Source organism: Brachycentrus maculatus, unplaced genomic scaffold (assembly GCF_059751285.1).
Source record: "Brachycentrus maculatus isolate JH-2025_06_01 unplaced genomic scaffold, ASM5975128v1 h1tg000855l, whole genome shotgun sequence".
Taxonomy (NCBI): Eukaryota; Metazoa; Arthropoda; class Insecta; order Trichoptera; family Brachycentridae; genus Brachycentrus; species Brachycentrus maculatus.
The window spans coordinates 24071-39987 of NW_028281582.1; the positions used below are offsets into that span (position 1 = coordinate 24071).

At 31.4% G+C, this 15917-nt stretch overlaps 1 protein-coding gene across 1 annotated transcript in view; it reads left to right on the plus strand.

Moving 5' to 3' along the window:
* The first annotated feature begins 729 nt into the window (after nt 1–729).
* LOC148300000 (neo-calmodulin-like) overlaps nt 730–15917 on the plus strand; it is a 62179-nt gene continuing 46991 nt past the window's right edge. Inside the window, exon 1 of the mRNA XM_088275403.1 lies at nt 730–853. Within this exon, the coding sequence (XP_088131529.1) occupies nt 764–853 (90 nt within the window). The 5' untranslated portion in view covers nt 730–763. The remainder of the gene's footprint in view (nt 854–15917) is intronic.

Genomic DNA, 15917 nt, shown 5'->3' on the forward strand with positions numbered 1-15917 from the left:
GTAATTAAAGTTTATTCTTAATTTATCTTTATAATAATTTTTATATCTATCTATCTATCTATCTATCTGATTCTGACAGTTAATAATATTATCGGAAGTCTTTTGTTTTCTTCTGAGTGACGCATGCGACATCTGTTGGTAGAACTGTTTTATGTAGGTACTATTTGTAGGTACTTAATAAAATGTATAGGTAGGTACCTAGTTATTTTATTACATATATATATATATATATATATATATATATATATATATATACATTTTAATATTTTTATCCGCCTCCATAGTGATTTCGCCAAGTTCCCTTGATCTTCCTCTGCTTCTTTTCCAACTACATTCGCCACATACATTTATTATACCATTCGCTTCAAAGCGTATTAGTAATTAAAAGAATGTTATTTCTTAAATTTTTCCAAAAATAAAAGATTTCGCAAAATATTCTTTTCAACCCTTTGCTTATCATTTTTTTTATCTCTATAGAAATGGCGAAATATCCACAATCTATAAAGAGAAATACATATCCATCAAGTTTTCGTAACTCGACAAACCAAATGTGTCATCTGAACTGTTCCTTCCATATAGCTTCAAGATAAGTATTCAAATTTAAAAAAAAAATTATATAAAATAATAAAATAAAAAAGCGATAACGAGTGATTTTAAATTAAATTTGTTTTTATACAAAATCGTTAAGTTTAAAATATTGTTATTGAATAGTCATTAAAAAAAATTAAGTGATTTTGTGATAAGTGTTTGAGACTCCGGTAAAATGGCTTTCGCGGCGGCTCGTATGATCCTGAAGGACAAGAGGAGGAAAACTTCGAAGGAGGACTTCAGGGATCCCAGAAATCGCAGCAAGGTAATTATCTGACTAATTCATTTTTATTTTCAGGGTAGGGGATCAGAATGTAAGTCTTATTTTTAAGTAATATTTAGTAAAAATTTATTATTTATTATTCAATCACTGGATTACAGTGATTTACCAATACTATTCTCCTACTAACCCCAATGGTGCATAGAGCAGTGCATCGTATTAACGCAGTGCTATCTTGATCGTTACCTAAGTGAAGGCAAGGTGATCACTCCTGCGCTTTGGAAAATATTTAATAAATATTGGAGTGGACTAATATTTATTTTCTTTCCCTTCCTTGGGAATCGAACCCGTGACCTACAGTACAAACACCTTTCCTTAACACTCTTACCATTATACCACGTAGGCGGATATATATATATATATATATATATATATATATATATATATATATATATATATATATATATATATATAAGAATTCAAATATAAATAACATGTCTTAATAACTAAGAATTAAGAAAATTTGTTAAAATTATGTGGTAAATATTTTGTCTACCTCCGTAGTGTAATGGTCAGCATGCTCGCCTACCGTTCTGGAGGTCCCGAGTTCGATTCCCAGGGTGGTTTAATAAATATACGTGATTTTTTCACTCTAATATTTATTTAATATTACACTGGACTGGTACCTGAAGTGGAGGGCTGATCACCTTTCCTTCATGTGTAATCGATCGAGATAACACTGCGTTTATATGAGGCAGTGCCCATTGCACCATTGGGGTGCGGTAAGGGATTTATTTATTATTAAGAATTCAAAATCCAAGAACTAAGGAAAAAAAATCAGAATATTATTATTAACAACTTGCTTCATTTACCCATAAAGTCGAATAATGAAACACAAAATAAAAGAGCTACACATAAATGCATTATGGAGGTGTCATTTTTTTGGCTAAAATCTGCAATTATGAATCACATGATATTATAGCAAATTTTAATATAAAGACTTATCCAAGGTACAAGTATCAATAATTAAAAAAAAACTTGATTGCAAAGTAGGGATCAGTGGTGTTGCATAAGCCGTAGCTAGATTTCAGAGTTAATCGGACGTTAGTAAAAAAATGATAATGAATATGGATAAATCTTAAATAGATCTGGCATCATTCGTCCATGTCTTATTTGATTACATATTGTCAACAATTTTACATATTTTTATGAATGAGTTTTGTAATATATGCCTTCGGCACGCGAAAACCCAATGACCAATGAGAAATTATTACAAATTGTAATTTTTCATTTAGTGTAAAAATAAATATTTATATTATGAAATATTTTTTTTTTTAAATTTAACCCTTATCCGCACCCCAATGGTGCATAGGGCACTGCTTCATATAAATGCAGTGTTATCTTGATCGTTTACACATGAAGGAAAGGTGATCAGCCCTCCGCTTCAGGTACCAGTCCAGGGTAATATTGAATAAATATTAGAGTGAAAAAATCACTTATATTTATTTGACCCCCCCTGGGAATCAATCCCGGGACCTCAGGAACGGTAGCCGAGCGTGCTGATCATTACACTATGGAGGTGGACAAAATATTCAGCACAAAATTTTAACATATTATCTTAATCCTTAGTTATTAAGACATTTTATTTATAACACCAACCCTCAACCCTTTTAGTGTGAGGTAGCTATGGCAGAAAACTCCCCGTCTATTAATATATTATGTACATATTTTAGGAAGGGATTTATGAGCTATACCTTGGGTATATAATTTCATGCTTATTACAAATTAGTTCTAGGTTTGGCATATTGTAAGGGCTGTTGTAAGGCTCACCACGAAGGGCGTTTGACATGACAGGAAATGACTACTTGACATGTCAATTTCCGGCAAACCATATATCAAAACCTTTTTCCAATACAATTTCTTAAATTTTCTTTCTAAAGACGGCTTGTTCTATGTATTTTCAGTGTTTTTCAACATATTTTACATGAGTTATTATTTTTTGATACCTTAAAATTAATCAAAACGTTAAACGTACATGAAATTTTATTAAAATTGAATTTGAAAAAATTAAACCCTTTTTTACATTGCTTTAAACATTTAAATAATTAAACTAATTATTGATTGACAAATATAAATGTTTTATTATTTATCAGAAACAAAAACATTTTAAATTCTTCTTACTTTGGATTATAAATGCTCAATTTTATCACTTTATTTCACCACCTTTAAAAAATATCACTTTTATAACTTTTTTTTTACACCAGTTTTTTAATTCACAATATTTTTAATTCCTCCGTAGTGTAGTGGTTAGTTAGTTTGGCTACCATACTAGAGGTCTCGGGTTAGTATTCTGGGGGGTCAAAATAAGTGATTTTCACATAATATTTACTTGATAGATTTATTTTATCCACTGACACTTCGTGATGGAATTGCATTTTTAATATATTATTACATTAAAACCAATATTGTTAGCTTTTCCACTTTTTTTTAATAAAGTGGAAAAGCTAAAAATATTGGTTTTAATCTAATAATATATTAATATTTATTTAATATCACCCTTGACTGATACCCGAAGCGCAGGGGTGATCATCTTACCTTTATGTATTTTTAACGATCATAAAAACACTGTTTTGATTAAATACATTGCCTTATGCACCAAAAGGTGTGAATAAACGTTTTGAGAAGTTTTGAGAGTGTCGAATTTTTTAGTTCAATAATTCTGAATTCGCATCACTTTGTGCGTTAGTGAAAATAATTCAGGAACGAATCTTAAATACGTTTTATAAAGGTTTGTGGTTGTTTAATTTTTTTTACTCAATTTCAATCATAGATGTCTGGTTGTAGTCCCGTAGTTAGTGTCGCGGATTCCCAAGTCAGAGTTTCTGGGTTCAAACCCACTCTACCCCAATTTGATACCTAATTGAAGTATTTTTGGATGAATAAAAAAACAAATATTTCTCTTAAAAAAAAAACTAAGTAAGGTGTAGTTGAACTTTTAAATTGAAGCACAGTTACTTCTTCAAGCGTGTCTAACTATGCAATTTTTTTTTAATATTTATATAAGTATCATTATATGCTTAGCAAAAAAAAAAACAAAAAAGTCAAAGTAGTAGCATGTAAAAATGTGTTATTTGAAGCATAAATATAATCATTTGAAGAATGGTGAATGTCACACAGCGTATAAAGCAATGACTTTAACCTACCACTGACAGATCGTTAGCTCGGGAAACGTCCACAATTTCAATTTTTTTTTTTTTAAATATCAATCAAAAGAGGAGAAATGTTGATTTTTTAACAATAATTTAGACGCACTCAAAATATTTTGGACACAAAGACAACTTATAGAGCATTAATGTGAAGACTTAAATTTAGGTTCTTAGCGTATCCTATTGACTTGATTATGATTAGTAAAATTAATTTTTATTATCATTTTATTTTTTGACATCTCATCAAAGATGAAGAAGAATATGGAAGTCTGGGCATTCACGGGGCTTACGACCGTCATAGGCTGGTTTAAGTGATCACTTTACACACTTGTAACATTCACCAATTCTACACATTATTGAAATCCACATTACTCAAATTCTTGGAAGTTCTGTACATGTATATGAACCGATTTTGAAACATTGTTCTTGAATCACTAGATCTTCACTAGAGACATCTATTGGTGAGAGGAAAAGATGCTTTTTACTAAGCAGAAACTCTTTTATTAGTATGTGAGGTCCGAATCCTGGATTATAATCACACACATGAGAAAAGCTAGAAAATATCATTTTCAATGTTATTATTTAAGCTTAAAATCTAACCGGATGATTTTTTACGTAATAATATTTGTAAATAATAATTGTAATAATACTGTTATTAGAGATTATCCAGATTTTGTGAACAAGTAATAGGTCACACTCAAAATGTTGTGAAGTTTCATTGTCTTTAAAAACTCCCATTATACTTTTGACTCTCTCTAAATCTTAATTTCCATCTAAAAGGGTTGTTTTCGAACAATTTTTCCACTGTTTGGATTGTATTCATATATTAAACAGCTCTTTCTCAAGACTATCGTCTGTTTTCATCAATTATTCGTTCTTTGTGCCACAAATTCACCCTTTCGGCGGATTTATAGAGGCGCAAACCCATTTATTTTCCATATCTTAGTAAACGCCTATAAATTTCCCAGATTTCTACCCTGCTTCCTGTAACTTGCACTTCTTTTGAAAACTTTATGTCTTTGAACCTTTGGGGTGCGGATGAGGGTTTGAAGAAGAATAATTGTTATTTACTTATTTTGTTATTTCATTAATTATATTTACATTATTTAAAAATTTGGCGTTTAATTTTTACAAGTGTATTTTACGCAATTAAAAACCTTTCAGCAAAAGCTGAATTGGCATGACTTAATGGAAAATGCCAAGCCAAAAAGAAGGCTGAAAGTCGATTGAATTTAGTCGAAGCACTGAGACGATTATACGGTAATACGATGTTTGATAGATGTAATGAAAGTAAGCATTATCGATACAAATTTAAAAACGTGTGTTGAGATGGTTTGGACATGTGGAATAAATGAGTGAGGAAGTTCTTAAAATCGATTGATAAGAGTTTTGATTAATAAGTTTGAAAATAATGTGCTTCGAAACACGTGTTACAATACATTTTAAGAAAGAGTGGTTTTTACGAAGTACTCGAAGTACTTTGTCCGCCTCCGTAGTGTAATGGTCAGCACGCTCGGCTACCGTTCTGGAGGTCCCGGGTTCGATTCCCAAGGGGGGTAAAATAAATAAAAGTGATTTTTTCACTGTAATATTTATTCAATATTACCATGGACTGGTACCTGAAGCGGAGGGCTGATCACCTTTCCTTCATGTGTAAAACGATTAAGATAACACTGCGTTAATATGACACAGTGCCCTATGCACCATTGGGGTGCGGATAAGGGTTTTATTATTATTATTACTCTAAAAAAATGGATAAATAATACCGCAAAGTGACTGCAAAATCTTTTAATGATATCGAACATGTATAGCATGTTGAGTGTGTCCAAATACTTGTTCACTAATCTGAATTATCTACAATTAAAGTAATTAGTTTTCATATAATTTTTTTGACATCTTATCAAAGATGAAGAATAATATGGAAGTCGGGTATTTACGGGGCTGACGACTGTCATAGGCTGGTTTTAGTGATCACTTTACACACGTGTAACGTTCACCAATTCTTCCCATTATTGACAACAACACTACTCAAATTCTTGGAAGTTCTATATATAATGTATGAACCAATTTAGAAACATTCTTCTTGAATCAATAGAACTTCATTAGAGACATCTACTGGTGAGATTATTAAAAAATATATATTAAAAATAATAATACGATATCTAACATGATTTAAGGACGTCAAAACAAAGCTTTTATTCCAGTGCTCTACTCAAATTCGTCAGATTTTTTCTTCCCTTTTTGACATACTAGGAAACTCGACGGACGTTATCCTGTACAAGCGACCTTTCCGTGATAAATATTGTATCAATTTTGGCAACAAAAAAAAACAAAGTTATTATTTTAATATTCACGAACCTGTATTAGAGCTAGACTATCATGTGACCAATTTGGTGTTTATTGGTCCACTGGTTCCAGTGAAATAACGTTTTTTTTCTTCATATCATGACTACAGCGCCACTTACTCTAAAATTTACATAAACCTGCTTACAGTCAGGACAAATACTCGTTCATGTATATCTTAAGTCTGAAGTCAATTGGTCATATAGTTTCTGATATTAGAAGTTTCTAACATATGCTCCAACGTTTTTATATAAAGTATTAAGATAACATAAAATTTTGTAAAATTTTGCAACGATTGCTAAAATTTTCCACTCCTTTCAAGAACGTCATAAACCAAAAAACTTGATTTTTCAGGAGAACGTTTTTAAAGTTTAAAAATATATTACATACAATGTATTAAAAATAAATATCAAACCACTTATCGAACTTTTTACTGTGTTACAACAGATCTTTTTATTTAAAACCTGAAGGTTTTTTCTCCATTTAAAAAATATTTAGTATTTTAATAACATTTCTTCAAAATGCAAGAACAACACTTTCTGCCCTGTAGCGGGTAAATATTAAGTTTAAAATATGCCTCTTTTGCTGGGATATAGTACATTTTCTGGGCATTCTGAAAACACGCACAACTGAAAATTAACGATTTTTGATTTATGACTTTCTTGAAAGGAGTGAGCGATATGTAAAATTCATGTATACGTGTGTAATAATATTTATGTGTTTGTATTGTGTTATTAAAATTCTCAGCTTTATTATTTCTAATAAGTGTGCTATATCTCGATATGGTTGTCAATGTGTAATAAATGTTGTCTACATAAGTGTTTCTACGATTGTATACAAATGTAAATGTTTATGTATTTGTGTATTTTTGTATCTGTGCTACTATACTCTATCGCCTCTTGTGTATCTGTGTGTATTTTTCTCTAGTAGAGACACAGCAAAAGCAATCTCGCCGGCAGCAGAAAAAAGTTGTAAAAAAGTCGAATTGAAATAACCCCATCAGTGCTTGACATCAAACAACTCATTTGATCTTGTTACGAAGTGCCTCCCTCAGCTGCCGGATTTCCTCTTGCTGTGTTTTCGTGTGCTTCCAGTGATTCGTTCAACCGGAAAACAAATAAGTCTTTTGTTCTAGAAAATTCTGTCCGGGTTCCAAAGTAAAACGAGATAAAAAGAATATTTGAGTCTTATTTGCGGAAGTCATTATTTTACATACTAAAAACTCAGAGACTCCGCAGATTTTTCAACCCTTTCGATAAAAGTAGAATACAGTAGAATACAGATATTTGGAAGGTTTTCAAAACCGATAAAACGATAAAACAATCGAGGTTTTTCGGCAACCCTCTTTTAACCTTCAGTTCTTCGCGCGGTCAGCTTCAATGTATGAAATATGTAATAAATTTAAAAGAATACTCGGATAGTTTAATAAAAAACAACTCATAATCGATCCGACTGGTAATTCAAACCTTTCAACAACAAAAAAGTAAGTCATTGTTGCAACAGATCAATGCGATCGAGCATAGCTATAGCTTTGAATTTGAACTTATGACTTTGGCATTTTAAAACCAGTTGTCGATCTTTATTGTATATAAGTTTAAGTTACCGAAAAAAGTAATTCAATTATTAAATTTAATAAAATAAATTTACTGTTTAAATTATTCGCTTTAATAAATAAAAATAAAAACAAAAAATTGAAAAAAATATTATCTGGCGTTTCTCAAGTTAGTGAATTTAATCCAGGATTCGGACCTCACAAATAAATAGAAGACTTTCTGCTTAGTAAAAAAGCTTGCCTCATCCCACCATAGATGTCTCTAGTGCAGTATATTGAATCCAAGGACTGTGTTTCGAGTTTAATTAATATATATATATACATGTTCCAAGAATTTGAATAGTGTAGTTGTCAATCATGGGGAGAAATGGTCAATGGTACACGTGTATAAAGTGATCATTAAAACCAGCCTGCGACAGGTCGTAGGCCCTAGGAATACCCAGGCTTCCATATTATTCTTCATCTTTGTTAAGATGTCAATATAAAAATAATTCATAAATAGAGAAACCAAGATTTGCTAACAAAGATTTGGACTCACTCAAAATGTCGTGATATAAAACAGGGTTGCCACAAAAAAGTTTGCCGTTGTTACCCTAGTTAGTATAAAGTTCGATGACGTTTTAAATTTGGAATTTCAGGACAAAACAAAAGAACGATGGTGATGTTTTCCTGTTGTACGTTTCACTGCTTGTTCAAGCCTTTCTGTCTCAGTGTGTTCAGTGTTTGTTGTTCTCTTTCAGGCGCGCAGTGCCAGCACAAGTAGCTTTAGGAGCGTCAGCCAGGTAAACCTGACACCGGGCAAGCCCTGCATACCCTAGTTTGCCTGATAGTTGCCCTGGCTTACACAAGCTTACCCTAGATAGTCAAACACCGCCCAATAGTCATTTGATGCCATAGTTGCCCGAAACATAGTCAATCATTCAAACGTCACTCAATTGCCAAAAGTGACGATTGAGCTGCCCTTACTCGAGGTATAGTAAATGATATATGTCACCTAACAGTCATGTAATCATACATGTATAAAAAATACCCTTTCTTTAACAAAATGTAAATTGTATATATATATATATATATATATATATATATATATATATATATATATATATATATATATATATATATATATATATATATATATATATATATATATATATATATATATATATATATATATATATATATATATATATATATAATATGCTGCCTTACCCGAGGCATAGTTAATTATATTTGTGCCACCTTACAATAATATATATAAGATACCCTTACTCAACCAAAATAAACAGTAGTTCATTAGTTAAACACCACTCAATAGTCATTTAATACCATAGTTACCTAAAACACAGTAATCATTCAAATGTCACTCAATCGCCAAAGTGACAATTGAGCTGCCTTACTCGAGACATAGTAAATATTAGATTAGATTATTAAATATTATAATGTCACCTTACAGTCATGTACCTACATGTTTGAGGTTGTAAGGTAACATATACATGTTTAATAGATGCCTGTATTCAACCAAAATATAAAGTAGTTTATTAGTTAAACACCACCCAATAGTCAATTAAAAATTACCCGAAACATAGTTCACTCATCAATCGTTAATAGTGTTACATAATTTGCCGTGAGCTTACCTAAGACATAATGCATTATTAACATCTCACCTTATAGTCATGTTACATGTATAAAATATACCATTAATTAACCTGAATAAATCGTACTTTATTAGTTAAACACCACCTAAATAATAGTCATTTTAATGTTACCCAAAACAAAGCAAATTATTCAAACATCATCCCATCGTTAATAGTGGAAAATATTACCGTAGACATAGTGAAAACTTAAACCCAATCGTTAATAATTAACTGCAAAGTTTACCCGAGATATCGTAAATCATTTGCATGTCACCCAACAGCCATGTAATAAGATATATAGAAAACTATAATTTATCCATATAGTAAAGTAATTGCATTTCAGCCAAACACCACCCAATAGTCATTTAATACGATAGTTACCCGAAACATAGTAAATTATTCAAACGGCATCAAATCGTTAATGGTGCAGAATAATTACCCATATCGTAGTCATACAAAACAAAGTGACCAAGTGCATTTCTTACAAAAACGTAATCATTGACTATTTGACATCTTACTAGCTTAACATTGCCCTGAAAACAATCCCAAAGGATTTTAAACTTGAAAGTATAATATATTGACTTGTTAAAAATGACTAACTGCGTTGTTGTTTATTTTCTTTCCAAGCAAAAGTGACTTAAATGGCCCTCCTGAACATTTTACGTTTTGTTAGTTGGTCACTTTCTCCTGTACGACTACGATATGACTTATTTTCCCTTTGACGTTTTATTATTTTTAATTTATGTTTTACTTAGTAAATACCAAAATTTCTTAAAATCTATTTTGACATGTATTTTGATGCATTCCGCATCATTTTCAAACATACGGTATTTGAAAATGATGCGGAATGTATCGAAACACGTCTCACAAGAGATTTTATGAAATAGTGGTATTTACTTAGTAAAGTATTAATTAAAAATGGATAGATTTTACCACAATGTGACCGCCGAATCAATTAATGAAACTAATTATAATATCACCCAACAATTATGTCATCTATTACATACATACTTTAATTTATTCTAAATATTTTAAAGTATTAATGTCAAACACAACTCAATAGTCGTTTTTCGAAACATATTAGATTAATGGTAGTAGATTAATAGTAGATTAATGAACCTTGTCATCATCAGAGATTATGACAAGGTTCTTGTCAAGACCGGTTGGATAAAATGTACTTATAAAAAGTGGTTAAAACAAAGCTGTTTTATTTTATAAAGTTTATAAAATGTGCCACAAAGTATCTGCGAAAAACATTCAAGAAAAATAAAACTAGTTTTCTAGGCGATTTGAGTTGGAAAAAGTAGCAGAGAGGAAGATAAAAAATAGCACAATCAAGTAATTAGAATACTTGGTCAGGAGTCGGAATAATCGATCAGTATGAGGAATGAGATGAACGATGAAGATTAACGTAGAAGAAGAGAAGATTGTTTGCAAAACCAGATTGGTGTGGCGTTGTATACTCTCTGTCTACCCTTGCGGCGAAGTGGCGTGATGGTTAGTTAGTAAGTAAGTAAGCCAGTAAGTTTTTTTTGCATGGCAACGCCATTAGTAAGAAAAAACTCTTTTTTTAAATAATTAAACGATTCGAAGTAAAGGTATGGTACACGATTTTTCAAATGACTTTCTTTTAGCGAAAGTTTTCTGGATTGTAATAAAATCCTATCAAAAATAATTCAGCTAAATTTAATGCCGCTACCTCTAGCCCCTAAATCTTCTTAAACACGTTTCGTTAATTTGATTGGCCCCTTAACTTTACAAAAGTACTTTGAAGTTACCATTTGTTTCCTCTGAAACACTTACTCATCTAGATTTACTTTCCTTTTTTCATCCATTACTGAAATTGACCTACCAGGACCTAAGAACGTAATTGGGATCACCCTTGATCAACGTTTTACTTATATTAATAACTTGTTAATCATTCAAGCAATTTGATCCATATTTTTTGTACTCTTTGAGACATTTTTTTGTAATCTTTGCAATACTATTTTGGCATTTTTAGATTCAAAATATTCAAAAGGTTTAATCTTCAATAAATTGTTTTGATATATGTTCAATAACCTTCTTTTTTAAAAAAGGTGGTTTGTAGTAAGTAAAACTTTAATTAAAAATGGATAGATTTTACCACAAAGTGATTACCGAATCAATTCATGAAAAATTATTTATTTTATATGACCCTGGACTGGTACCTGAAGCGGCTGATCACCTTTCCTATGTCTATTGAACGATCAAGACAACACTGCTTCTATAAGATGCAGTGCCCTATGCACCTTTGATTGCGGATAGCGGTTAGAAGAACAAGAAGAAGAAACAAAATATAAAAAATTAAAAAAAAAAAACAAATTAAGTGTATGTAAATAAAATGACAAATGGGTTTTCCATATGACTAACTAAAAGAGGTGTTTTGATTAAATAGGGAAGGTACCCCGATTAAAATCATTCATAACACGTTCCATTGAAAATAACTTAACGTAGCTTTTTAATAATATTTTTTAAATCAAATATATAATAGAATAGCTTAGTTCGTGGATGTTATGTTATATAATTAAGCATCAAATAAGCAGAAACTCCATCAGTATTTTTTTTTATATTTTTAATTTGTATACAAGGTTTTTTGTGCTTATAAATACAGGTTGGCTCAAAATTGATCACCCTATCGGAAAATGTTATAATTTTTGCAAATGGCGTCGTACGTCAATCATATTCAACAGTTCTGAACTAAACAGCTACAGTATACAAACGAATTGATAAAACGGGCAAAAATGTGTATCAAAACTGACGACGGCCACTTGACGGATATCATATTTTCTACTTAACTTAAATGTGAGTCTAAATAAAGATTTCCATAAATCATTTTTTTTTTTAAATAAAAAAGTTGCTCAGCTTAATTTGTTTGTATACTGCAACTGTCTTGTGTAAAAATGTCAAATATGATTAACATTCATAGGCCATTTACAAAAATTATTACATATTACAATAGGGAGAGTAATTTTTCGCCACCTGTTTAATTTATAGATATTCCTTCCTACATAGGTTTGTATTGTGCATGGAGTATGGATAGAAATATGCAAAGTAGCGAAGCATGACTTCAAATCATTGACTAGTATTTGTTTCTCAGATAATTACGTTATTTTGTGAATTCGGCGTCTGAAGATGAGAAACGTAAGTTCGAGATATTTTTTTAATAAAAGACAGAATTGAAGAGTAATTACAGCGACGATTTTAATGGGCGGATGGCACTCGAATGGAAAGCTTTGAGTGAGCTTTGGGAATACTTGGCGAATAGAAATGTGAAAGAAGTGTACTTAAGTTTTGCTTTTAAGCATTGTTCCGCAAAGTGTGTGACGCGGCATACTGGTGTACCGTGGTGATTATTTAGTCTGCCGCGGAAAAAGTCTAGTTTTGTGCAAATAACACAGTTGCTCCAAATTTTGATTGGCTGTGTTCAGTTAAGTAGGCTCATATTTCGCATTAAACATATGTTAAATGTGTTACCAAAATATGGTAATATGCACCTGGCACAATTTGGTAAGTGTACCTTGAATAGAAAAAGTTTGCACAACACTGCTTTAAAGTAAAGATTCCCAAAGTGGGCAATATCGCTCACTTGTGGACGATGAAGGGATCTTGGTGGGCAATACTGGCTTAGGGAGAATTTGATGGGCAAGAAATACTAGCTGAGGGAGAATTTGGTGGACTATACTGGCTTAGGGAGAATTTGATGGGCAATGAATACTAGCTGAGGGAAACTTGTTGGATGATACTGGCTTATGGAGAATTTGATGGGCAATAAATACTAGCTGAGGGAGAATTAGGTGGGCGATACTGGCTTAGGGAGAATTTGATGGGCAATAAATACTAGCTGAGGGAGAATTTGGTAGACGATACTAGCTAAAAGAGAATTTGGTGAGCGATGTGAGGAATCCAATGGTTAATAATAAATTGTTGAAAAATTTTTTTTTAAATGTTTTCAGAATTTTATATTATACTTACTTAAAGTTAATCTTTTGTTGCATGAAAAATAGTCGCTCTTACCATTTTTCAGATATGGGTAGGTACATTCAAAAGTTTTTGACATCTCAACAAAGCTGAAGAAGAATATGGAAGTCTACATTTACAGGGCTTATGATCTGTCATAGGCTGATTAAGTAATCACTTTACACACATGCAATATTCACTATTTTACCCCATGATTGACAACCACACTACTCAAATTTTAGGAAATCCTACATATATCATTATCTTATGACACTGTATATTTGAGTTCACTAGAACCATCTATAATTGGAGTAGGAAAACTTTTATTTAGTAGAGATCCTTTTATTTTTATGTATGCAAGACCTTAACCGAATTATTTTGAAAAGATGGTTATGAATTTTTTTATGCAGCTTACAATCCAACCAGGTTTTTTTCACGTCATTTTGAGTGTGTCCAAATACTTGATTGGGTTCATCAACCTGGTTTTGTCCCGTTTGGAGTTATTTTTACATTTTTTGCAACTCAAATTCTATCAATTCAGGAAGAGTTGTTTGTACTGATTTTAACATATAATATAAAAATATAAGCCCCCTATCCGCACCCCAATGGTGCATAGGGCTCTGTGTCGTATAAACGCAGTGTTATCTTGATCGTTAACACATGAAGGAAAGGTAATCAGCCGTCTGCTTCAGGTACTAGTCCAGGGGTAATACTGAATAAATATTACAGTGAAAAAATCACTTAAATAAATATTTGACCCCCCTGGGAATCGAACCCGGAACCTCCAGAACGGTAGCCGAGCGTGCTGACCATTACACTACGGAGGTGAGGTGGTAACATGCAACAAAAAATATCAAAAGACGGACCAAAAATAAGGGTATGAAAAATCGATGTATGATAAAATAAAAAATGAAACGTCACAAAGGAATGTTAATTTCAGAAAAGGGTCATTAAAAGGAAAAGAAAGGTTCAAGAAAGGAACAGGTGAAAAAAACATACTGACTCTTTTGTGTTTTAACCTGTTGATGAGAAAATATCGCTCACTCCTTTCAAGAACGTCATAAATCAAAAGATTTGATTTTTCAGGAGAACGTTTTAAAATTTTAAAAATACAATACTATTTTTAAAAATAAATATCAAGCCGCTTAATGAACTTTTTACTATGCAACAGATCTTTTTAAGTAAAACCTGAAGGTTTTTTCTCCATTTGAATTTTTTTAGTTCATTTAATATAATAAAAATAATTAAACAATACCTTTTCTTCAAAATGCAAAAACAACACTTTCTGCCCTGTAGCGGGTGAATATAAAGTTAAAAATATGCCTCTTTTGCTGGGATATAGTACATTTTCTGGGCATTCCGAAAAAATGCACAACTGAAAATTGACGATTTTTGATTTATGACGTTCTTGAAAGGAGTGAGCGATATGTAGTTCTCGAGACAAGTCGTGTTTAAATTAATAAACTCAAAAACTAATCTTACACAAATGTTACATTCAATGGTTCTTTATGTTGATTTAAATGCGCAGAGCAAATTTATGACAAAAGAATGATAAGAAAAGTATATTGGGCATGTGTAAAAAGGAGAATACAACAAAAACGCTCTAGAAAGCATTGGCACGACCAAATCAGAAACGGAAATCTAGTAGAGATAAATAACCTGAGTAGAAAATATAAAACTTGATACATAGAATCTGAAGAAGCTTTGAGTATAAGTAACAAGAGACGACAGTGGCGTTTCATCCTCTTATCTTACCTCTGCAGGAATGGGCATGGTAATTGTAGTAATAGTAGTCGTGATAGTAGTAATCCATGTAGTAAAAATATCGTTCGATATTTCACTACATTATCCATTTTTGATGTCATGCTTGAATATCTTGTTTTCCAGTCAGTCAGCAAATAAAAGATTTTCATGTAGGTAAGGCTATACGACGTTTTGCTGTTTTGTTAATTACTCAATTCGATTGAAAGCTCAATTTTAAAACGAAGCAATGAACAGTAATTCATGACTTCCATAGCTTTCCTTACAGTCTTCAAACAATTTCTCGTAATTTAGGCAATAATTCAAAATAAATATATACCAAAATTATTTAAAAAAATATTTAAACATGACAAGAATTCTTATTTACAAATATTTTTATTTTTGTATTTTTGATTTTAGTTTTACTTGGTAAATACCACTTTTACTTAATCTATTGTAACACGTATTTGCATGCATTCCGCATCATTTTCAAACATAGGGCGCTTGACAACTACCCGGAATTTTACCGTCCGGCTGTCCGGTTTTGAAAAATGAAAGCGACTACGACAGTTTAGCGTGATCGAATTTAAAAATTTACGTGCAATGCATCACAACACGTGGCATAACAAATTTTAAGAATGAATGGTATTTACGAA